At 38.5% G+C, this 26,733-nt stretch overlaps 1 protein-coding gene across 1 annotated transcript in view; it reads right to left on the bottom strand.

Moving 5' to 3' along the window:
• Positions 1-26,733, bottom strand: part of wdfy3 (WD repeat and FYVE domain containing 3) — a 332,679-nt gene that overhangs the window by 113,568 nt on the left and 192,378 nt on the right. The window contains exons 22-29 of the mRNA XM_048604494.1: positions 22,548-22,708; positions 15,808-15,919; positions 13,935-14,125; positions 12,871-13,023; positions 10,583-10,656; positions 10,331-10,492; positions 4,891-4,982; positions 462-582 (exon numbers count right to left, since the gene is read on the bottom strand). Coding sequence (XP_048460451.1) covers positions 462-582; positions 4,891-4,982; positions 10,331-10,492; positions 10,583-10,656; positions 12,871-13,023; positions 13,935-14,125; positions 15,808-15,919; positions 22,548-22,708 — 1,066 coding nt within the window. The remainder of the gene's footprint in view (positions 1-461; positions 583-4,890; positions 4,983-10,330; positions 10,493-10,582; positions 10,657-12,870; positions 13,024-13,934; positions 14,126-15,807; positions 15,920-22,547; positions 22,709-26,733) is intronic.

Here is a 26,733-nt window from a genome sequence, read left to right as displayed (position 1 = left end):
ACCTTGGATTCCAGCATGTACGGTTTTTTTTGTCTCTACCTAAGTAACTAGCTACCTGGGAAAGCTGAGAAAGTTGGCAATGATTTAATCTTAAACTTAGGTTTGATGGAACAGAAATACATCATACCTCTAATGGAGCACACATCAATGATTTTATTTCCTCATATTAAGAACAATTAATATGAAAAATGACATTAAAAATATTGCTTGAATGTTCTAAAAAGACAAGTAGAAATTTTGAAGAATGATTTACAGTAAAACTGATTTTCAATTTGAAATTCTCCCACTGCTACTTAATCCACCCACAGAGATCACACTAATATTAGTGTGTGATTTTTACTTGATATGCAGTACAAGGTAATAAAATTAGACAGTGGGCAGTGTGTATTGCACAGGGTCTCAGAGACATTATATATAGATATCCAACAATTACAGCAAACTGCGGTTCAAGCAATACTTACTGTGGATTAACACTGTTCTTCTCTTTTGAAGTATACAATAACTTTAGCAAGATATCCAGAAGTCTGTTTCTCAATAGAATGGTATTAGCTGAAACAAGGCCACCCAAGTCATCATCGACACCTGACAAACATGAAATATACAAATCTTCAAAACTCATCTCTAGGATAGTCTTCAAATAAACAATACTTTTACATACTGCTCAAGGCTTGGAATGATTCAACTATTAGTTAACTATTATTAGTTAGCTACAAAAAGAAACAGAGATGGGGTATAAAGGAAGGTATCAGTACAATGTTGAGAACGATATAGGTGCCACAGACAGTGATGACAATTCAGTTTCAGTGGAATTAAGAAATAGCAAGGTAAAGAAATCACAGTTTGGAGTCATCTATAGACCAATGAAGAGTTATATCATTGTCGAACCAAGTACAAATCAGAAGATGGAGGCATGTTAGAAGGGCACTACAAAACCTTCCTGGAAACAGGCTATTTTAGAATTGTGTGTAATGAGTTTGCATTAATACGTGATCTTGTCGTTAAGCATTCTCTAGGGGGTAGAATTTTAAATTCAGTTTGATGGAGAGCAATTTGCGTCTCAAACCAGTGTCCTCAACTTAAATAAGGGCAAGTACAGAGGTATGAAAGAAGAATTGAATAAAGACCATTGGGAAAATAATCGAAGGGGAAGACTGTGCATAAGCTGTGGGAGACATTTAAGTCGATATTTCACAACACAGCAAAAATATATTCATGTCAAAAAGAACCTACCGAGAAGGATGAATACACATGGTTCACAAAAGGTGGTCACAAGTGAAACTAGTGGCTTATACTAGCCAGAGGATTGGAATATTTTTTGTTTTTAGAAAGCAGCAATGGATGCTTACAAAGTTAATAAAGAAAGAAAAAAATTATCATAGTTAGTTAAGAAATAGAAAAGCAAACTGTAAGAGAATTAATAACAATGTCCATGGAAATGGCAGATACCTTAAAACAACATTTTACATCAGTCTACACAGTGGAGGACACTATAAACATTCCAAAGATAACAGATAGCACAGTGTTAATGCTAGGAAGAATCAAAAGGCAGATTATTTAAATGCAGAAAGAGTCTAAACAAGTGTAGTGCAGAGGGATCTAGGTGTTCTTGTGCATGCAACACAAAGGTAGCTTACAGATGGGGCATGTAATTTAGCAGGAACATGAAACTTGCTGGTGAGTCAAATTTTAAACAAGGAAGTCATGTTACAACTATACAGGGTGTTGGTGAGGGTGCACCTAAAGTACTGTATAGAGCCCTTGGCTTTAACTTGGAGCCAGTTCAAAAGAGATTCATTAGATTGATTTCTGGGATGAAGGGGTTGACTTTATCAAAAACAGCTAACACGACAGGCATTTATTCATTAGAGATTGGAAGAATGAAGGATGATTTTATGGAAACGTGCAAGGTTGATGAGGGTGACAGGGTAGTTGTTGGGAAAATGTTTTCACTAGTGAGGGAATCTCAATAGATTTTTGAAATATCGTGGAGATGAGGGCTATGATGAGCCAGCATGAAAGAAGTGTTGAGGCCTGGGATAGAACTGTTGATTGATAGGAGAGGACTGATGGGTCAAAAGGCCTATTCCTGCTCCAATTTCTTACGCTTCTTGTATACCATGCGGATATTCAGTGAGTTGACAAGCACCCATGCATACAGAATAGAAAATATAGATTTTTAAGTAACAGAGCTATATTGCAGAGCACATTCTATTGACAAATGCATTCTTATTTATAAAAACACATTTTAACTCTTCTTGACTGGTTTTGACAAATTGGACAGTTCCAAAGGGTTTGTGCACAGTTTACGCACAACCTTCTCTGCAATCAATTGTCCCCAAAGGGAGCCTAATCGTTACTTACAAAGGATGCTTGGTGCACTCCAACCCCCACAGAAGTCAGCCTAATCCTCTGTCGCAGGGCATCTTGCAGAGGTATCGCAGTTCTCCAGAGGGTTTCCTGGCCATCCAAATTAAATGCACTGAGAAAAGACATGGTCCTACCTGGTCTAATCTCTACAATGCAGGTACCAGACACCACGAACTCCAATATCCAATTTCATCATCAGCAATCATTTAAATGACCTTTAGGAGGCATGCTTATAGAAACACAGAAACGTAGAAGATAGGAGCAGGAGGCGGCCATTTGACCCTTCGAGCCTGTTCTGCATTCTTCACGACCAGGCCAATTGTCCAACTCAATAGCCTAATTCGGCTTTCTTCCCATAACCTTTGATCCCTTTTGCCTCAACTGCTTTATCTAGCCGTCTCCTGAATACATTCAATGTTTTGGCATCAACTACTTCCTGTGGTAATGAATTCCTCAGGCTCATCACTCTTTGGGTGAAGAGATGTCTCATCTCTGTCCTAAGTGGTTTACCCTGAATCCTCATACTGTGACCCCTAGTTCTGGACACACCCATCGGGATCATCCTCCCCGAATCTACCCTGTCCAGTCCTGTTAGAATTTTATAAGTCTCCATGAGATCCTCCCTCATTCATCCGAACACTCGCAAAAATGAACCTAACCTAGGTCAATCTCTCCTCATATGTCAGTCCCGCCATCCCCAGAATCAGCCTGGTAACCCTTCGCTGCACTCCCTCATTCCTCAGAAAAGCATCATTCCCCAGAAAAGGAGACCAAAACTGCACACAATATTCTAGGTGTGGTCTCACCAAGGCCCTATACAACTACAAAAAGGCATCACTGATCCTGTACTCAAAACCTCTCGCAATGAAGGCCAACATACCAATTGCCTTCTTTATCACCTGAATGCTTACCTTCAGCAACTGGCACACAAGGATGCCTAGGTCCTGCTGCACACTCCCCTCTCCCAATTTAGTCATTCAGGTAATAACCTGCCTTCTTGTTTTTGCTTCCAAAGTGAATAACCTCACATTTATCCAAAGTATACAGTATATCTGCCGTTGTATTGCCCACTCACCCAACCTGTCGAGATCATGCTGAAGGATCTCTGCATCCTCGTCATAGTTCACCCTCCCACCCAACTTGGTATCATCTGCAAACTTGAAGATATTACATTTTGTTCCCTCAACCAAATCATTAATATACGAACAATGCATCACCACCAATCCCTCTTCCATGAAAATGAGAAGTGCAGGTCCACATTTCACTTGTCTAATCTAACTATGTAATTAGGTCTTCCTTCTTTATGATCCTTAACTTCCAAATTGGACTCCAAGTTTAAGAAATTCATGGATTTGTCAATTTCCACAGGTATGCCGATTACATTTAGTTTATTTACTCTCCAGCTATGAAAAATCTATTGCTACTCTTTCCAAAATTCTTGACCAATATCAGAACCCAGTTGAGCCAAAACTTTCTCCAAGTTCATGGAGGCACCAAAGAAATGAGCATACTTCACTTGCATCAATATCTATGTGCTCTTGGCTTTTATCAATTTCTCTGTTGTCACCTCAGATTAGATCAAGTCATGTAGAAAGTTGATATAATGGTTGACTTTATATATCCTTCACCATTACTATAATGACAAGACACTGCTGTATGAGGATGGTCCCCTTAATTAATCTGTTTAGAAGCATACTACAGTATTCCCCCTCCAACCAATTAGAGCAACTCATTATTTCTTAAATTCACCCAGGGATTTTGTTGCCCCTGTTCAATCTGGAATTTTATTTCAACTGTTAATTAATCTTTATTTGGGGAATTTCTTTATAATTGATCTTAAATTAGTTCCGACTAGTTAGAACTTTCTTCTCCATGTTCCACTCCCACAGTTTGAAGTAAAGATCCAGATGTACCTTTGCCAGATTATTTATCCCTTTACAAACCATACAAGATCACTTCATCAATAGTTTCAATCTAGGCTGAAAAGTCTAAGCCTCTAAAGCATTTCTGTATTTCTCGGACTCCTGACACCAGGAATCAGGCATGGTTCTTTTCTGGACTTTCACCTTGTGGCTCAGAGATCAAGTATGGATACAGTATTAATTAGTTGTCTGACCAGCGTACTGCAGACTGTGATTGCTGAATTATATTCAATTATTTGGCTATATAGTGCAGAATTCTTCAATAGTAGACAGACAAAAAAGTGTTTTTCTTCAGATTATCTCACACTTACGTTGATTCAGTGCTATTTTCACATTACACTATAGATGCAACTTTAGTGCAAGGGCACATCAAGTCACATAAGCACAAATTAAGTTTAAGTTTAAGTTTAAGTTTAAGTTTAAGTTTAAGTTTAAGAAACACCCAAGCAGCCCTGATCTGCCTTTCAAACCTCTAGGCCTAGGACAGGAGGAAACAGAGACAGAGAAAAAAGCCAAATTAAAATGGCCAGGTTAATCAAATATTAGAATAAGTCACATAGTCAACATACAAAAAAATTTTAAACTAGAGTATGTGGCTCACCTTCTTCCTTTTCCTCATTTTTGGCTTCCATGATAATAAACTTCTCACAGACTGCAAAAGTAGGCAACGTAGAAGACAAAAACTGACCGAACCTTGACACAAAAAGAAGTGGAAATTAACAAATATTTATCTGCAAGATTGGAATATCAAAGGCACTTTTAACCATCTACTGTAATGTGCTTGTTTTCACCATAACTTTAGTTGGGTAACTAACATCATCTTGCTTCCCTGGTTTTCTTCAAGTCACCCTTAACCATCAACTGTTGCCAGGATAAGGTCAGAAAAGGGGATGATCACTGATAATCGCACAATGTTTAGTACCATTTGCAACTCCTTAGTCCTTAAGGAGATGATAATTCATGACTCTCGGTAAAAATATATCCCAGTAAGGAGGAAAGATATTATGAGAGGGATAAACCAACCATGGCTAACCAAGGAAGTTAAGGAGAATATTAAGCTGAAAGAAAAAGCATATAAAAAGGTGTCCAAAGTCAGTGATAACACTAAGGGCTGAGGTAAATTCAGAATCCAAAAGGAGCAGTAAGAATATAATGAAGACAGAGAAAATAAACTACGAGGGCAAACTAGCAAGAAATATAAAAACTGCCAATAAAAGTTTCTTTAAAAAGGAAGACGGGGTGAAGGTGAACATAGGCCCCTTAGAAAATGAATCTAGGAAGATGGCTGTGGGGAACAAGGAAACGGCAAAGGCAATAAACAGATATTTTGCAACAGTCTTTACAATAGAAGATACTTTGAACATCCTCTTAATACTGAAGAATACAGGGAAGGAATTAAGTATCATCACCACCATTAAAGTAGTAGTATTAGACAAACTAAAGGCAGATAAGACCCCTGGCCAGACAAGTTGCATCCTAGGATCCTGAAAGTAGCAGCAAAGATAGTGGATACATTGGTTGTAATATTCCAAAAATTCTTGAATTCTGGAGAATTACCAAAGGACTGGAAACTGTTAATGTGACAACCCTATTTAAAAAAGGGAGGAAGGCAAAAAGCGGCTAATTATAGATTGACTAGCCTAACACCTATTATCGGTAGAGAATTGGAATTTATTAAGGAAGCAACTGCAGAACATTTGGAAATCATAATCTAATGAAGCCAAGTCAACATGGCTTCCTCAAAGGGAAATGTGTCTTACTAAGTTATTAGTGTTTTTCAAGAAAGCCTGACCAGATTGGATAGAGGGGAACCAGTAGATGTATTATATTTGGCAATCTAGAAATCATTCAACAGGTTAAGTTAGAAGAGCCCACAGTGTCAGTAGTAGTATATTGGCTTGGATAGAGAATTAGCTCACGGGCAAGAAATAGCAAGGGGGGATGAGGAGTGCTTTTTTTAGGTTGGCAATCCATGACCACTGGGGTTCCAAAGGGATCAGTGCCAGCTTCATAACTGTTTACAATAGCTATTAGTGACTGGGAGGAGGGAAGTGAATGTAGTGTAGCCAAATTTGTAGACAACACAAAAATAGGTGGAATAGTAAGTTTTGAGAGGGATACAAACTGTTTACAGAGAAATGTTATCAGGTTAAGTAAGTGGGCATTCAGGTGGTAAATGGGGTATAATACGGGAAAACATGAAGTTGTTCATTTTGGAAGTTAGAACAAAATAACAGAATATTATTTAAATGGTAAAAAAAAACCGCAGAAAGCTGCAACATGAAAGCAATTTGGGAGAACTTGTGCATGAAACACAGAAAGCTAGCACACAGGTGCACCAGGTGATCAGGAAGGCGAATGATTGTTGGCCCTTACATCAAGGGGTTAGAGTATAAACAGAGGGAAATCTGACTGCACCTATATAAGGTGCGGGTAAGACCACATCCGAAGTATCATGAGCAGTTTTGGTCTCCTTTTTAGGAGAAGATATTGTTTCATTGGCAGCAACTCAGAGAAAGTTCATTCGGATTTTCCTCAGTGTGGAGGGATTGTATAATGAGTAAAGGCTAAACAGCTTGGAACTCTACACACGGGAGTTTAGAAGAATGAGAGGTGATCTCACTGAAATGTATGGGAATCTTAAGGGGCTCAAAAGGGTAAATGCTGAGGGAATGTTTCCCATCATGGGGGATTCTAGGATCAGAGGGTATAGTCTCAGAATTAAAGGATCCCACTTTAAGACCGAGATGAGGAGCAATGTCTTCTGAGGGTCGAGAATCTTTGGAATTCTTTGCCACATAGAGCTGTGGGTCAGAGTCCAGAGTCCTTGTGTATATTTAAGGCTGAGATCGATAGATTCTTGATTAGTAGAAGGATCAAAGGTTAAGGGGAAAAGGCAGGAAAATGGATGAGAGAAAATTCAGATGACCTATGATCCTGCAGAATGGCAGAGCAAGCTCAAGGGGCCAAATGACCTACTTCTGTTTCCAGTTATTATGATCTTACGATCTTAAGTCCATGTAATATTCAGCAAGAACTGGACAACATTTAGGCTTAGCCCAATAAGTGACGAGGAACATTTGCCAGCCAATGACAATTTCCAAGAAGAGTATCTAATCATCTCCCCTGACATTCAATGACATTGCTCTCACAATCCTCCACTATCCAGTTCCTAGGTCTTACCATTAACCTGAAAAATGAACTGGACAAGCTACATAAGTCTTGTGGCTACAAAAGCAGGTCAGAAACTACGAAATCTGCAGCAAATAACTCATCTCCTAACTTCCTAATGCCTGTCCATCATTTGCAAGGCACAAGTCAGGAATGTGACGGAATACTCTTACTTGTCCGAATGAGCACAGTTCCAACGACACTCAACACGTTTGATGCTATACAAGAAAAGGCAGCCCAGCTTAACTAGCACACCAACACCTTAAACACTAATTCCTCCATCACTAACCACAATGGCAGCAGAGGGTACCATCTACAATTGTGCACCAACCAAGTTTTTTGCATCTTCTAAAACTGCAACCACAATAGCTTAAGCAAGAACAGCACATGATCATCACCACCCGAACATTTTGCTCCATGCTACGTATCATAGTGCCTTGGGAGGATCTCATCATTCATTCACTGCCACTGGGTCAATATTCCAAACTCTGTTCCTAACAGCCCTGTAGGTGTATTTGCACAACATAAACTCCAGTTAAATAAGGTAGCTCACCACCATGTTCTCATGTGCATTTAGGGATGGCAAAAAAAAAAGCTGATCTCACTAGTAATGACCAAGAAGAAATATAAAAATCACTAGAATCCTAACAATCAGGGTCTTCGTACACATTCGTACAATTTTGCACTAAGAAAGTCAATCTTGAGTTTTCTTTATGTGCAATATTTACGGTCCAAGGCCCAAATACTTGCTGTTATGCGGCTGTATAGAAAACATTTTGTCAGGTTCCATGGTAAATCATTCTGAATGAATGAAAAAGTAGTCAAATAAATTCTTTATGAAATAACATTTCTACAATCGGTAAAAATAATTTCACCATAAATTTTACAAATTCTAAATTTTATACTTTAAACTTTTTAATAACTGTATGTGTAAATTTTGGAGAATGGACAGGTAAGAGAAAAGAATTGCAGACAAAATGAAACACGAATAGTAATTACATCCTTCATGAAATACAAGGTTCCTTTACTTTGTAGTATTATACAAGGGTTGTACAGCATAGTCTCAGCTGGATTTTGCTCATATTCAATGGAGCACTGAACTCCAGGAATAGACACTTATCAAAACTACCACAGGTATGGACGAGATCAGTTGTGGATTTAAATGTAACTTTGAGAAAAATATGAAAAATAAAGAGCTTCTAGATGTTACAGAAAGCTGAAAAACTGTTCTTGTAACATTCCTTTAAACAAGTAATTTTTCTGAATGTGAACTTTTTATCACAAATCTGCCTGAAAATTTTACACAGTGCTACATATTTTGTTGAATGCGCTCAAGGAAATTCACTCTCACCCAAAGATATCTTAGATGATATCTCCATAGATAACGGCACAAAATTAAAGGGAATGAAGCAAATGTCACAGAAAAAATATAATGAAAGATGCATATATATCAATCATCATTTTTGGAAGGTGGATTTTAAAACAGAGTTGGGTTTGGTAATTTCTGTGAAAATTATTTCAAAAGGTCAAGAACATATCCTGGAACAGTTATCTAAATATTGCTAAGAAAGCAACAGGACTGTAATGAGGGGTCTGGGAGAACTCCTGTAGTGTTCATGGATAAGATATTTATACTGGTGAATTTATGACTGGCAGAGTAAACAGAACAAAGCCATTAGTTTTGTTCTGACTTCAGAGCAATAGCATAACCTTTTCAGTGCAGCTGAAACAAAAATTTAGCTCAATTCAGTGGAATCAATCACCTCAGTAGAATTTTCTAGTCCATGGCATTTCAAAGCCAGGAGAGCTTGTACAGAAGTTTAAGAACTGAGAAAAGTTAGGCCTCAGAATTGTCTCAGTTTTCTGCCTGCAGAGTTGGAAAGGAATCATGAAATTATCTTCACAGTCCTCAGACAAGTACCTGGGAGGCATCACTTAAGCAGAAAACTAGATTTGAGCAAGGGCAATAATTTCACTAGATTTCAAGTTTTTTTTTAAGCACAGAGTGGTAGGAGTCTGGAACGTGCTGTCAGGGGAGATGGTGAAAGCAGATACGATAGGGGTGTTTGAGGGACTTTTAGATAAGCACATGAATGTGCAAGGAATGAAGGGATATGGACCAGGGCAGGCAGAAGGAATGTGTTTAATTTGGCTTCATGTTTGGCACAACATCGTGGACCGAAGGGTCCATTCCTGTGCTGTATTGTCCTATGTTCGGTGTCTGTAACTGAGTGTTAGGAAAACAGGTCGAAACATAACTAGCAAGGCCAAGTTACGACACTTTAAAATTGTCCTCTATATCTATATCACTTGGTTTTTGTCTTCTTTTGTGTAATAAACTTCTATCCTGGTATTAAAGGACATCAGCCTACTGTTAATACATTACAGCGACTAATCATTATATTTTAAACAAATGAAGATAAAAATGAACATGACATTTCTGAAGAAGGGTCACGACCCAAAGTGTCGACTTTCCTACTCCTCTGACGCAACCTGGCCTGTTGTGTTCCTCCAGCTCCATACTGTGTTGTCTGACTCCAGCATCTGCAGTTCTTGATATCTCTGACATTTATCAAGCTCGGTTTCATTCTGGGATTTGGCTTTTCCATTAACACCATTAATTGGAATCATTACAAAATCACCCCAGTTATGTAACCTTCCATTCAACTGAAATACAATGCACCTCACCATTGCACTTATTGTGCAACTTGCATAAAGCTTTCCACAAATAAGCTCTATTCTGTAATTCCACATGTTTTCAGATCACATCACAATTTTTTAAAAAGCTGTAAAGCAGACAGTACTCAAACGGATTACCACAATTCTATTCCTTGGTTACTTTAGCATTATTTGCTGTTCTTGAACACTACCTGAGCAGATCATTGCTGTCTGGAAAGCCTTGCAGCAAAAGGCTGAGCACGTTACTGATAGCTGCAATGGTCATCTGGGACAAGGATGTATCCCTCAGAGTAAGCAGAAGCTTTGGTATCAATTGGAATTCCCTCATTAACTTGGCATTTCTAGAAGCCTCACTGCAAAAGAGAATCAAAGCAACCTTTTATTCCTAATCACTGTTAGTAGCAACATAAATATTTTAAAAGTATTTTGAAATAACTTAATACCTTGATTCAGTGAGAAGTTCAATAAAATGCTCAAATAATGACAAATGAAGCTCATATGGTGCATTAAGCCAGACCTGGAAAAATAAAGTCATGTTAAAAAAAAAGAACACTTCTGCAAAACTTAAAAACACTTCTCAACCATTTCAAGTAGCTTAAAGTATGTATTATAGGTTAAAAATACTGAGCTAGGAGCTGTAAGTGCTGCAGGTCAGCCACTGCCTAACTACCCACAAATGATGCTCCCTTAAATATGAAAATTGTAGTAATCTGCATTAACCAAGTATCACTTGCATTATTTGTTGAAGGTATGGGAATTCTAGAGCTCCATCTTAACAATTTTATTTGTGTAAAGATATACTAATGGATTTTTCAAATGAATATTTACTTTGGGATTCAGCATTATGATCCCCATCTACAGTTGTTATAAGGCAAGTGCTTTGAAAAAAAAGTGCTGATATATTAAGGAAAGCCTTGCTATTCACCAGGGTCTGTGATAATTACACCTTGTGGTAGACACAAGGAGAACCCTTCCCAAATCCCATTGAAATTGAGAAAATGGCCTTCCTTGTTGGTCAGACATAGAACCATAGAGATGATACAGCACAGAAGGGGGGCATTTGGCCCAACGTGTCCATGTTGATCCAAAGATGCCAAATGCCCGTTTTAAATCCCACCTTCTTGCATATGGCCCAGAGGCCTGCAGCTTACAGTACTCAAGGCACAGATCGAGGTACTACTGCAAAGGAGGGTAGGGGCCCTGCCTCCACTACCAACTCAGGCAGCAAATTCCAGACACCCATCACCCTCTGTGTAAAAACATTTTTCCTCATATCCTCTCTAGTCTTTTTGCTACTTAGTTCAAAAACCAGGAGTCATAGATTCAAGCTTTCTCCAACAGGAAACAGGTTCCTCCCGTCTACTCTCTCTACCCCTAATAATTCTGTATACCTCAAATCATATCACCCCTCAGCCTTTTCTGTTCCAAGGAAAAGGACCCCAACCTCTCCAATCTCTCTTTGTAGTTGTAATTCTCTAGCCCTGGCAACATTCTAGTAAATCTTCTCTGCAGTCCCTCCAGAACAATTATATCCTTCCTGTGACATGGTGATCAGATCCGCACACAATACTCCTCTTGAGGCCTCACCAGTGTTTTATACAGTTTCATCATTATATTCCTAATTTTGTGTTTTACACCTCTGCCAATGAAGGAGAACATCCCATTTGCCTTCTTTATAACCGATCTGTACTGCTAACTTTAGGGACCTGTACACTTGTACACCAAGTTCTCTCACTTTATCTACCACTCTCAGTATATTCCTGCTTATTGTGTATTCCCTTTTACTATTTGACCTCCCTAAATGCATTACCTCACAATTATCAAAGTTGAGCTCCATCTGCCACTCTCCTGCCTTCTCCACCAACCCATCTATATCAGTTTGGAACTTCGCTATCCCTTACATGGCCAATTTTTGTGTCATCTGCAAATTTCCCAAATGTGTCCCCATTTTCAAGTCCAAATCGTTAATGTATAAAACAAACTGCAAGGGTCCCAATACCTAGCCCTATGCAACACCACCTGAGCTGTCCACTCAAGGGCATCTGGCGACTATTGCCCTTTGTTTCCTGTTACTAAGCCAACTTTAGATCCAATTTTATACATTATCCTATATCCCATGGGCTTTTACTTTTTTGACGAGTCTGCCATGGGGAACACTGTCAAATGCCTTATTAATATTGATGTAGAATACAACCACTGCACGACCGTCATCAATCCTGCTTCTCACTTCCTCAAAGAATTCAATCAAATTTGGAAGGCATGGTCTTTCCTTAACAAAGCCACGCTAACTATCCCTGACTAGTCCACGCCTTTTTAAGTGACAGTTTAACCAATCTCTCAAGATTGATTCTAACAATTTGTCCACCACTGAAGAAAGACTAACTAGCCTATAATTGGTTGGCATTTCCTTTGTACCCTCTTTAAACAACAGAACCACATTTGTATTCCTCCAGTCTTCCGGCACCTCACCTGTGTCTAGTGAAGATTGGAAAATAATCTTCAGAGCATCTGCTTTTTCCTCCTTGACCTTCCTCAACATCCTAGGGAACAATCCATCCAGCCCTGGCGACTTATCCACATTCAAAGATTCCAACTCCTCTAACACTTCCTCTCTATAGGATTATTTTGATCAATATTTCACACTGCTCCTCTTGATTAATATGTGTACAAGGAGTCAGTGTTGTCTACTATTTTCTAAGTTACCGTTGTACCATTTTTACTTATGTCTTACATCAAAGTCGCAAAGCAAATCCTGAAATCCATTAGAATTAGGAATGATACTGGTCTCATGGCCACTGTCAACTGTTCCCACTAATGAAAATGTAAGATGGAGAATATGACTGTTCAACAAAGTCCTCTTCTTCTTCAGCAGCATTGCCAAGAGCTAAGATGAGGAAAAACAAATGTTATTCAGAAATTCTATTTGGAAAGAGATATTGAGAAACTTGAAATGACAGTGAAAAGAACACGAGAGAAATTAGAGTTAAAAGAACACTTAAAAATTTTCCTTTTGGCACATTAGCTCTTTTATTTGAGTATTCAACTACATTTCGAATGTCTCTACTGCTTCATCGTTACTACCCTAATCTGGCAGATTATTCCACATACTTACTATATTTACTAATATAGTAATAAACAAGTTCCTCATACTAACCACTTATTTTGCCCTAAATTTATGTCCTCCAATCATACTCTCCTAGTCTATGCAGAAGGCAGTCTTCAGCACAAACCCTTTTTATACCATTCCATTTTATCCAAATTTTCATGAAGGCTAATCCTAAACCGTTTCTTTCCAGAGTGCAGAGCTCGGACTTTTCTCATAGCTCAACCACTATACAATTCAATTTTGCTCTTTTTCTCTAACGCCACCTTTAACTCCAATATCTATTATATGCTTTTTAGTTTAATTGGGGGTTTACTCAAACAGTATTCCGAATGAAGTCCAACAGCAAATTTTAAAACTTGTTTATCCAATAAATACACATTCAATATTAATCTGCTTCACTCAGTAGAAAGTTTCATTACTTTTCTCTAACACCCAATCAACTACAAAACATAAATAAAGTTTGAATATTTCTGCCCATAGTCTGAATCATATAGATCCAAACACTGAATTACAACATAAGTAAAATTGCCCAAAATTTGTTTCATTTATCAAATCATCTGTTTGAAATCCTGTGTTTCTCCGTGCATTTTATTCATCGGCATTAGTATAGGACAAAACCACTTATAAATCGCTCTAACCTACAGATATGAGGCTGTTCCCTTAAACAGGAGTTGCAGTGAAGCTCTTACTTGATAGCCCTTAATCCTCTCCATCTCTTTGCTTGCCAGTGCATTACTTTTTACCACACAAACAAGAGCCTTCACAGCAGCATAGAGGCCTTCAACATCTGATGCCATTGCAACCAAGCCTAAAATAGCAGCTGCTCCACCAATGTATTGTAATGTAGTGGCAACGGGCCTAGGAACAGAGGTCCTCACACCTGACAAAGAAAATCAACAATTAAAAAAAACCAAACTAAATGATGCACTTAAAAACATTTAAAACATTCCATCAAGAACAATAATCAACAGTAACCACTATATAAAAAGAAACTACTGCGAGGAAGCTATGTTTTACTTTATAATTCATGTTACATCTTATAATAATGCAATTGGAGAATGAATGACAAAATATTAACAAAAGCTGAACATGAAGTTAACAGAAAATGGCATTATTATTTAGCATTATTCTATTAAATTATGCAGGCAACCTCTGGCAGAGAGTGAAGGCAAGATCTGTTACAATATCACATTAAGGACAGTGTTATTTTAAGATTATTTCAAGAAAACAGAGCTCCAATTTTATCTGTTGACATCAGGTAAACTTGGGCCCATCATAGCGAATATAATATCCAGGGCCATTTTAGGAGGTCTTATTTAAGTATTGCAGGGCCTTTACAGTACTGGAGAGGGTGCAGAGGAGATTTACCTGGGCTGAAGACAGATTATGTATACTGGGGCTGTTTTCTTTGAAGCAGGGGAGACTAAGTGGGGAACATGATTGAGATGTAAAAGATGATGAGGCATAGACGGGAAGAAACCTTTCCCTTGGTGACTGATCAATGACCGGGATATAAATTTAAAGATAAGGGACAGGAGATTTAGAGGGGATATGAGGAAAAGATATGTCACCCAGAGGGTGACAGGAATCTGGAACTCACTGCCTGTAAGGGTTGTAGAGACAGAAGCCCTGGTAACTTTCAAATAGTATTTAGGTGTACACTTGGAATGCCAAGACATACAAAGCTGGTGTTGGAACATGGGACTAGGATAGTTAATTTGTTGTTTTTGACCGGCCAAAGGCCTCTTTTCTGTGCTGCAGAACTCTAACAATCACCGTCACAATGAAGTTCGCTAAGTGGATGGGGTGCTGAGCGAGTGTAGCAGGAGGCCTGAAGCGACTGTGATGTACCCAGAAAAGTAAATAGTAGTTTGGAGAGGTAGAAAAGGCCATGCAACCTGTGAGGGTTGAGGAGGCCACACTTTGCTGGGCTTGCAGCAAATTCACACAGAGTACTCTTGGTCAGGTTAATGTCAAGTGTTGAATCCAGTTGGCCAGAATTAAAACACAAAAATTAAAAAAAAAATTAAAATTGACTATTTAATTTCAGTGAGGCCCTTGCCTGTATTTGAAGACGTGTAGCATGAACCACAAGAATCAGGCACACGCTGCAGCAAAACTTTCAATACTCTTCCCCATATGCAAGTGAAAGTCGCTATATTCGCAGACGGTCATTGGCTATTAGAGAGATATGACAGGCAGTGAGTTCAACTCAAGGATCACCATACCTCAGATGAGTGGGCAATGTTGAGAAGGCAGAACTATGATGGTGAACTAAGCTGGTGCAGGAAGTGATCTGTGCTCTTGGCGTCACTCTGCATTGCAAATAACCAACTAAACCAACCTAACCCCACATGTCCCACTTTTGACACTTGGTGGGTTAAAATCAAGGCTGATGACCAACAAAAATTTTTTAAAAAGCACAACTTTTACGATAAAGTAGACTTTGTTTATCATTCTGAAATAACACTAAAGCAGATTTCTAGTTAATAGTAAATAAATTCTATACCAATCAATAATTTGAAATTTCCAGTATTCGGCTAACATTAAACAACACTGTACCTAGGTATCCAATAAGAGCTGCACCAATGGTCCGTGCTGGTCCATTTAAATGCCCTGCAGCATTATGCAATAGTTTTACTGGTGTAGCATTTTCATGCGAGGAAATGGCCATCTGCATAACGAAAGAATGTAATCTGATATTAGAAGCTAAGAATTTCTACTCATTTGCTTTAAACTTTGTAACATGAGAGCATGAGCAATATATTCAATCATTGTGCTAAATATAAACAAGCCAAATTATCCAACTTGCTTGTATATTGGTCATCTTTATAACATTTTTCCTTATTATGTTGTTGTGACATGTAACATATGCAAACAAACTAACTTCCATCTGTGTCTTCACTTCCTTACGGAATAAAATTTCTATGTTCTAATTTTCAAACTACTCATTCTGCACTTGGGGTCTCACCTCCCTTTCCTGTTTGAAAACAGCAAGTGAAAGCAATTCGCAGCACTGAATGTCTTATTCACACAGCATCACTATTTGTCCTATCAACACTATCTATAGAGGGAACCTCTAATTCATTAAAAGGAAGAGGACAACTTTGTGCCCACAGCCAGTAAATGACACCCGCAATTTACATAAATGTACTTCCAACTCTTGGGACATTGATTGCCTGAAATGGAATGTGCGCTTTGCCTACAACCAGCAACGCTTGGTTCAGTTTGGCTGGGATAATACTCTGGAGTTGAACCAGCTGGAACCATGCTACTTCCTATTAAATTTCCCTGCTGCAAGTTCAACTTTGACAATTAATCTATCTATCGTAACTTCTGTTATGTGAAGCCATTCAGGAAGAATCTAAGCACTAGCGGCTTCTATCTTTTCGAGTTCCATTAGTGAGCTAAATCAGCAGCTTAATCAGTAACAAGTTTTGTATAGTTAGGTATGAGACTGCAGATTTTGGCACAGAGTATGGTTTGGTTTCAAGTTTCAACCTACTGTTGGATACATGTGCACTACCTCTCTCCTAATGTGACCAAGCTCTTCCCCCGCTAGGAAAATGGATATAAAAGTTAGTAGACACGTAACTGACATAGTATACAACGTTAGAGTCATACGGCACAGAAACAGCCCTTCGGCCCAACTCGTCCATGCCGACCAGGTTTCCTAAACTGAACTAGTTCCATTTGCCTGCATTTGGCCCATATCTCTAAATTTCTTACCCACGTACCTGTTCAAATGTCTTTTAAATGTTGTAACTGTTTCCGCATTTACCACGTACTCTGGCAGTTCATTCTGTATATGCTCCATCTTCTGCATGAAAACATTGCCCCTCAGGTGCATTTTAAACCCTTCCTCCCTCACTTTAAACCAATGCCTTCTAGTCTTGGACTCTCCTACCCTGGGGAAAAGACCTTGGCTATTTGCCTTATTTCTGCCCTCATGATTTTATAAATTTCAATCAGGACACCCCTCAACCTCCTTCGCTCCAGGGACAGAAGTCCCAGCCTATCCACCCTTTCCTTATAACAAACTTTCCTGTCTCGGTAACATCCCTTGTAAATCTTTTTTGCACCATTTCCAGTTTAATAACATTCTTCCTAGAGCAGGGTGACCAGAACTGTATGCAGTATTCCAAATGGGGCCTTACCAATGTCTTGTAACCTGACGTCACAACTACTGTATTGATGTTTTGACCAATGAAGGCAAGCATTCCAAATGCCATCTTCACCAGCCCACACACCTGTGACACCACACTGCAGGAACAATGTACTTGCACCCTAGGTCTCTGTTTGACAACACTCCCCAGGGCCCTACCATTAACTGTGCAAGTCCTAACCTGGTTTGCCTTACCAAAGTGCAATACCTCACATTTACCTTCATTAAATTCCATTTACCATTCCTCAGCCCACTGACCTAGTTGATGATGATCTCGTTGTACTTTTAGATAACCACCTTCCCTGTCCACAATGCGACTAATTTTGATGTCATCTGCAAACCTACTAAACACGTCTCCTATATTCTCACCCAAATCATTTATATAAACGATGGACAATAGTGGATTCAGCACCGATCCTTCTGACACATTGCTGATCACAGACCTCCAAGTCTGAAAAACAACCCTCTACCACCACCCTCTGTGTCCTACCATCAAGCCATTTTTATATCCAATTGGCCAACTCTCCTTGGATCCCATGTGATCTAACCTTACTAACCAGTCTACCTTGCAGAACCTTGTCGAAACCTTGCTAACGTCCATGTAGGCATCGCTCTGCCTTCATCTCTCTTCTTGGTCACCTCTTCAAAAAACTTAATCAAATTTGTGAGACATGATTTCCCATGCAAAAAGCCATGCTGACTATTCCTAATCAGTCCTTGCCTTTCCAAATGCATGTAGATCCTGTCTGTCAAAATCACCAACAACTTAGCCAACACCAACGATAGGCTAACTGGTCTGTAGTTCTCTTGTTTTACTTTGCAACATTTCTTAAAATAATGGCATAATTTTAGCCACCCTCCAGTTTTCCAGCACCTCGCATGTGGCTGTAGATGATACAAAAATCTCCTCTTGCAGCCCCACAATTTCTTCCCTATCTTCCCACAATGTCCTAGAATACACTTGATTGGGTCTTGGGGAATTATCTATCTTTATGTGTTTTAAGACCTCCAGCAACACCTATTCAGTAATGTGGATTCTTTTCAAGACATCAACATTAAATTTCCCATAGTTCCCCAGCTTTCCTGTCTTTCTCCACAGTAAATATTGACAAGAAATATTTATTGACAATCTCACCCATCTCGTGTGGCTCCACACATGGATGACCTCATTGATCTTTAAGGGTTCCTATTCAGTGCCTAGTTACACTTTTGCCCTTACTGTAATTGTAGAATCTCTTTAGATTCTGCTCTACATTATCTGCCGAAGCTACCTTGTGTCTCCTTTTTTGCCCTCCTGATTTCCCTCTCAAGTGTACTCCTACTATACTCAAGGGATTGATTTGATTCCAGCTGCCTACACCTGACATATGCCTTTTTCTTGTCTACAGCCTCAATATCTTTAGACATCCGGTATTCCCTACTCCTGCCAGTCTTGCCCTTCTCACTAACAGGGACATGTTGGCCCAGAACTTTTGTTATCTCACTTTTGAAAGCCATCCACTTGCCAGATGTCCCTTTACCTGCAAATCGCCTCCCCCAATCAAGTTTCCAAAGTTCTTGTCTAATACCATTGGCCTTGCCCCTATTTAGAACTTTAACTCATGAACCAGACCCATCCTTAAGCCAAGCTAAATGGATTCCAGGTATTCCACATGGTATCGGAGAGGATAACTCACCAAAACATTTGCAGAATGTCAGCAACTCCCTGATCTTAACAAAAGTACATTTCACATCCCATTCAGTTGGAGATGCAGAGTTTGAGCAGCAACTGCAGCTCAATTATGGTAGATACCATATCTTAGTTATAACAGCACATGCTCTTAGTCTGTGCATCCAGGTAATGCATTTTAGCAATAATTGCCCCAAGTCTTAAAGTTTCAACAATTTATATCATAGCCAATGATAAATGTAGTTGAAGGACCTATATACAGCAAATTGCTTTTTGCCAACTATGTTGACGTCACAGTTATCTATGCCCAATGCGGCATTCTGGGATTATACATCAACTACATAAACTACAATTTATCACATGAAGAACTTTTACAACTTAGTGCACATTGTGAGGTTGTGCCATCCTTTAGGGCTTTCAGTGATAGCGTGGACAACCAGAGGGCTTCCTCTTTTGAACTCCGTGCCCTTTTTTCTCTAACTCCATTTTATAAATCAATTCTTTATCGTGATTAGTAGTTGAAGGAAGCTCTGAGATGTAAAAGGAACTATCAGGACACCTTATACATAAATGTAAACTGAATTGGGATTGTTTTTCATTGAAGAAAGATCCAAGTTCTTTTCAGATCTTTTGTAGTGTGTTCTAAAAGGATTGCATTTTAGAATCCACAGGATCACCTCAACAGCTAGGAATAAAACGGGATGAACAAATAACCCAATAGTTTTCAAGCAATACCTCAGAAGCCACATCTTTCGTATTGGAGAATTTCTCATCATAGGTCGCTGTACATATAATCAGTTGAACGATAATTCGTGAAAACTCTTCTCAAAAGAACTAACTTCCACTTTGGTTTGTTTAATAATTTAAAATTAAATTACTAAACATTTTAAGATACATTTAAATCATCAATTGTATTTTCTTTTAAGAACAGATGTAAACTACTGAACCGCTCCAGCTTGCTCTCATGTTCATTGAGATTATGGTTGATCTGCATTTTAACTTCATTGACTCATCTTGGCTGAGAGCTCCATATCCCTTAATACTTTTGATTAGGAAAATTAATCAAAATTAGATTTAAAATTATCAAGAGAACTGGAAATTACTGCACATGTGCAAGAGATTAGCACACTTACACTACTTTTGCAAATAAATATGTTTCCCAAGTTCTCTCCTGAATGATCTGGCTCCAATTTTAAGGTTTACATTGGATTGCATAAGACATATGGGGCAGAAACAGGCCATTTGCTGCAACTAGTCCATGCTGGTGTTTATGTTCCATGTGAACACCTTCCCCATTTTTCACATCAAAATTTACCATCGTAAACATCAGCTCCCCTCGCCCTTAAAGGCTGATCTAGTTTCCTTAAATAAATCTGTAAATATCCTGCAGGACCTAGATGACATTCAGAGCTAAGCTCAGAATGGAAAGCAACATTTTCCAATCAATAACCATCCTCATTATCCCTACAGTCTATCCTCTACTACCGAACAAGATCAATAATATGCCTCCAACTTTCCATTTTTAATTTTAGCCAACACACTCTTGCATACAACTTTAGTGAAGGCCTTCTGAAAGTACTACTCAATACAAATAACATTAAAAATGCTCGAAATACGCAGCTCGTCTTGAAGTACCTGTCAGAAGACAGGATGCATGAATATAGTACTTTCCATGATACAAACATTTTAAAACACTTCACAGCCAATTAATTATTTTTGAAGTGCATTCACTGTAGGATTGTAAGTGATCTGACAACCAATTTGCATACAGCAAATTCCCATAATGTGATAACTAGATTTGTGTACTTGCGTGTGATGACTGATGATAAATACTGAGGGATAAGGGAAAGTCTCCTTCTCTTCTTCCGAACAGTGTCATGGTATCTTTCACAACGAGACAAGCACGATGACAGGATCTTGGTAAGGTGTCATGCAAAAAATAACATCGCAGAAACAGCAGCCCTCTTTTAGTACCATATTGGTGTGTCAGCCTAGAATTTTATGCTCAAACCCTAGCGTGGGAATCCAAAACTTTGAATCAGACATAAATTGCTACCAAGTAAAGTGATTGCTGCCGACTCTGAAGCTAGATCACAGAACAGAAATATTAAATCTTTTCCTCTCTCCAGAGATGTGGCCAGACTCGTTGAATATCTTCAGCACTTTGTTTTTATTTCGGCTTTCCATTTTTGTCCTACCCTTTGTAAGTCCTAGTTAGTTCTCAGTTCCAATTTCTTCAAATGTCCACTCACTCCGATCCTTAATTATAGATTCCAACAGAAGTTAAACTGATCTAACAATCCTGAGTTTTCCCTTATGCTAAGCAACAATTCATGTATTTTCTCCAGCATAATTAAGAAACAGTAATAAATGTTGACCTAGTTAATGATATCCACATCTCATGAAACAAAAATAAAAAAATTTTGCATACCCTTTTGACCATGTAATGGGTCATAACTCCCCATCTTTAGAATTTCATTGAGAACCCAACCTATACTTAACATTGTATTGCTGAATAAATCAAACGTACTTAAAATTTTTCATCTTGCACAGGTCAGGGCAATTTGCAACAGTACTCAACTCCGGGAAAAGCCAATATTTATACTGCGAGAGGAGTATGGTGATTGGTTGTTAAGTGGACTCTAATTGATAGAGATGTCGCCATGGAGAATGCACCAGTTAGTGGTGATAAACAATTAATTACCAGGCTTTGTTTCAATTTTAAAGCAGGCCACTGCCCTGAGAAATGAACTAAGGAACAGCTAGACTTATTTTGATGAGTTGCAACAGAGGCAGTGTGTGGACATGTTCTTTCCAACACTTTCCTAATGAATAGCCTACTCCTGTTCCTTTTTATTTAAAGGGTCTTATGGACTGCAAAAGAACAGGGTTGTGTTTATTGATATATGCAACTTCGATTGGACTCAAGTGCACCACACTGCGAACCCAACTGACAATCCTAAATTGATTGTGCACAGAATTACACGGACACTCAGGATTATTCAGCAAATGATGTACAATTGAAAAATCAGGTCCAATTACGACTTTCACAAGTGCAGGTTGGCTGGTTATGGTCAGCATCTGACTTGCTATGAACAGAAGAGATATGCTGTTGATACAATCCACCAATCATTGGGATGTACAACCTACATACCTGGCATCCAGTCTACCTGGAAGGATAAGGTATCTGAGTAACAGGTGATGCTAGCTGTTCCATGCTCCTATTATGCAGTAGGAATGAGTGGTCTTTGCCACTAACAGGATGTTGCCATCAAGCCAAGTTAACTTTATGCCTATCACTGAAATGTGCCATTTGAATTTGAATGCTGGTATAATGCCAGATCTAATTCTGCGCTACCAAACAATTTTGTAAATTGAACACAAATATGTGCAAACTGAACCACATCTTAAGGCATATTTTTAGTTTGTGCATTTCCTCTAAATGCTCACCTTCCATTGATTGCTCACCTGTTTGGCTATGGTTTTGCTGTCCACCTTGTTGTAATTTTTTCTAATCCTGGCCACTGTAAGTGAAGAGACTGACAGTGCATACAACCCAAAAGATACTTTCTCCTCAGGAATTAAACTGATTGGAGATGGAATGATCACTTCAGATTTTGAATCCTTGCCTTCATGAAAGGAACACATTACCAATATTTGAATTAGGAAAAAAAAAATCAATATCTATTATCTTTAAAGAAGGGAACTCACATCAATGCCACATTCTTGCACATGAATAACTTTTAATAATAAAAAGAAATCACAATAGCAAAACTATCTAGCAGCATATCTACATAGTATCAATGATGTAAGTATATTTATTAGCTTTAACACTTTTGTCCAAGTTGTTCAATTAAACATTTAGTAGGAATTAGAAAAACCTTTAAACCAAAACAAACAGACTTTCCACAAATGACCCAAATGCAACTTTCCAACCGACATTTTTCTTCCTAAACCTCTTCACTTTGAAGCCATGACTCACATTTAAAATTGTTAGCACAGAAGTACTTGATAGATTGTTGGCATCTAAAGTTGGCAAGACACTGGACCCAGATGAGATGCATCCATGGATTATAAAAGGAAGCAAGAGTGGAAATTGCAGGGGCACCGGCCACATCTTTCAGCTTTCCTTTAATCAGGACAGGTGCCGTAAGATTGAAAAATTGCAAAGATTGTGGCCTCGTTCAAGAAAATTTATAAGGATAAGCCCAGCAGTTACGCAGCAATCAGTTTAACTTCAGTGGTAGGGAAGCTTCTATGGACAATTATTCAAAATAGAATTAATAGTTACCTGGAAAAGGGGAGTTGTTAAGAAAGAGACAGCATTTTAAACAGGGGAATAATGCCAAACTAGCTTCGAGATTTTTGAAGAGGTAACAGAATGGCTCCATGCAGATAATGCTCGATATGGTGTACTTTCAGGAGGACTTGAGAGGAAAGTTATGGGTCATGGAATAAAAAGGTCAGTTGCAACATGCATTTAAAATTGGTTGAGTGATAGGAAAGAAAGTAATGGCCAATGGATATTTTTCAGACTGGAGGAAGGTTTGTAGTGGATGTCTCCAAGGGTCAGTGCCAGGACCTTTGCTTTTCTTGATATATATTAATGATTTAGATCTTGGTGTGCAGAGGGCAATTTCGAAGTTTGTAAATTACATTAAATTTGGAAGAACTGTAAACGATAAGAAGGGCATAACAGAACTCCACAAGGACACGGACAAGTTAATGAAGTGGCGGATCAGCGGCTGATGAGTTTCAATGCAGTGTGCGAGGTGATGCATTTCGGTAGGGAGAACATGGAAAGACAATACAAAATAGAGGTATAATTCTAAAAGGGTGCAAGAGCAGAGACAACTGGGTGTATATGAATGCAGATCACTGAAAGTGGTAGGACAGGTAGGGAAAGCAGTAAGTAAAACTTTATTAAGAGGCAGAGAGTACAACAGCAAAAAGATGTTGAACCTGTATAAGACATTTGTTAGATCTTAGCTGGAGTAGTATTATAGTGCTGGAGAGCACATTACAGAAAGGATGTGAACACACTGGAAACAAAGAAAAAAGTTCACAAGAAAGGCTCCAGGAATGAGGACCTTCAGTTATGAGGATAGACTGAAGAAGGCAGGTCTGTTCTTGAAGTGAAGGAGGCTAAAAGAAGAATTGATAGAGGTTTTCAAAATCAGGAGCAGGCTTGATGCAGTAAATAGGGAGAAACTATTCCTGCTCTTAAAAGGAACAAGAACAAGAGGGCACATAATCATTCACGTATGTAGACTTTCCATTATAAGTTTCTTTTAAAAACCTTTTTGGTGATCACATCTCATTCATTTCTGCAATCTAGAGATTTCATTGTATAACTGTTAAGGTATACTAATTTCAGATTGTGTGTCATAAGTACTACAGAATAAATTTCTCAGAAGTAACAATGTGTAATGGTATTTTCAATAGATAGGTATCAAGGTGATTTTCATTAAAACTATCACTAATCTTACAATGGAGAATTTATATTTGCTTCAACTGAAAACTACTCAAAGAACAAAATATTAATACAGTATTATCGTTTGTTTACCATACCTTGCGTTGTGTGTGTTAGGTTAAGAAACAGCAACAAAAATAAATTACACATTGCATAAAGAACAATTCTTAGCCAAACGCTGCAATCCAACCTTCTTAGAAAATTTTGGCTTACTGCACATAATTCGCAATATTAGAACCCATGAGTATTCACTGTGTTTAAATATAGTATCGATACTTTTGTTGCCCCATGAAAATACTCATGAGGCAGAGTTGTAAAGATAATTGAAACATAGGAATTCAATATAGCACAAGTTGAGAAACTGGGATAGATAAAAAATTGAACCACCACAATAATACTGCGTGGTACAGTGCAGAATTATACTTGAAAGGTTTATATAGTGCATCCAGTAGTGGAAAGGAGGTGGGGGAAGAAATATGTGAAGGAATATATTAAGGAGTGAAAGACAATTTTAACCACCCCCAAATAAATTGGTAAGTGGCAATGAGAGGAGTATAGGAAAGGTAGATTTTATAAGGTGTGCAGGTTTCTCCTTTCTTACCCAGTATGTTAAAAAAAACTGACAAAAGCAGGAGCATTTCTGGATTTCTCTTGGAAAGTGAACTAGAAGAAATAAACAGAGGAATGCTGACAAAAAGGCAATCACAAAATACTTACATAATTAAGATAAAGATTTGAGAAGAGCAAGATGAAAGGAATAGCATGCAAACGAGCTAATATTAAAATGACAAAATCTGAATGAGGGAACATAAACTAGCAAAAAAACTCAGAAAAGTATCAGTACAAGAGGGATGTAAAACATTTAGAATGACAACATTGCTAGAAGAAAATAATTGCACCTAAAAGAAAGGACAAATCAGCCAATAAAGACACACCATGCATGAATAAAGAAAAACAGAAAAACCAAAACGTAAGAAAAAGATGGCGCATGTTAGCACTGCTGCCTCAGTGCCAGGGACGTGGGCTCGATTACAGCCTTAGCCAACTGTCTGTGTGGAGTTTCCACATTCTCTGTGTCTGCGTGGGTTTCCTCCAGGTGCGCTGGTTTCCTCCCACACTCTAAAGATGCGCAGGTTTGGCAGATCGGTCATGCTAAATTGCCTATAGTATCCAGGATATACAGGCTAGGTGGATTAGCCATGGGAAATGCAGGATCGGGTTGGGGGGATGGGTATGGGTGGGCTGCTCTTCAGAGGGTCAATGTGGTCTTGGGCTGAGTGGCCTGCTTCCACACTGTAAGAATTCTATGATTCTAAGATGGGTCCCAACCCTACATGTCAACTTTCCTGCTCCACTGATGCTGCCTGACCTGTTGTGTTCCTCCAGCTCCATACTGTGTTATTCCAGACACATACAAGCCTGCTGCACCAATCGACAAGATTACAGCTGTTCTAATCTTAGCCTCAAATTGACTTGCCTGCATTATTCCCTTGACTCTTATTGCTGGAAAATGTTAATATATTTCAGGTAAGATAGAAAATAACTCAACCTCCATGCTCTCACAGGTAGACAATGCTGAAGATTCAGAATGCTCAGAAGAAATTCCTTCTCATTTGTTTCAAATAGATCCAACCTTTTCAACTTTCCTCATAAGACAACTTCATCCCATACATCAACTGAGTGTACCTTCTCAGAACTTCTTCCAATGCAAGTACATGCCTTCTTAAGAGGAGTCCACTGTTATGGTCTCACCATTATGCTGCACATTTCGATCAAGACTTATCTACTTATTCCCCTTGGACCATTTCAATTCCTTCCCTAATCACACGCTTTTCCATTCTTAACTTTGCATGTTCCGTGTACAAGGATACCCAGGCCCCTCAGTTACTGCAGTATTCGGTCATCATTCTTCCCTAAAGTAATATTTTGCTATGTTATTCTGGAGAACTTCATATTTCCCACTTTATACTAGACCTTATAAATATCATATCTTTTTATTTTTCTATATTTTTGACTGTACACTGAACTGGGAAAAGGACTCTTCTAAAAACCTAGAATTGTGGAAGGAACAGCCATACTTTTTAAGACAAACTGTCAGCATTTATTTCCACTGTTCTTTGTTCAACCAGCAAGGGAAATTTAGTTGCAGATGAGCTGGCACAGGATCTGTGTATAAAATGA

The sequence above is a fragment of the Rhincodon typus genome, chromosome 1 (genome assembly GCF_021869965.1).
Source record: "Rhincodon typus isolate 14 chromosome 1, sRhiTyp1.1, whole genome shotgun sequence".
NCBI lineage: Eukaryota > Metazoa > Chordata > Chondrichthyes > Orectolobiformes > Rhincodontidae > Rhincodon > Rhincodon typus.
Note: the sequence above shows the minus strand (reverse complement) of the source record. Positions and strands in the feature narration are given on the sequence as shown.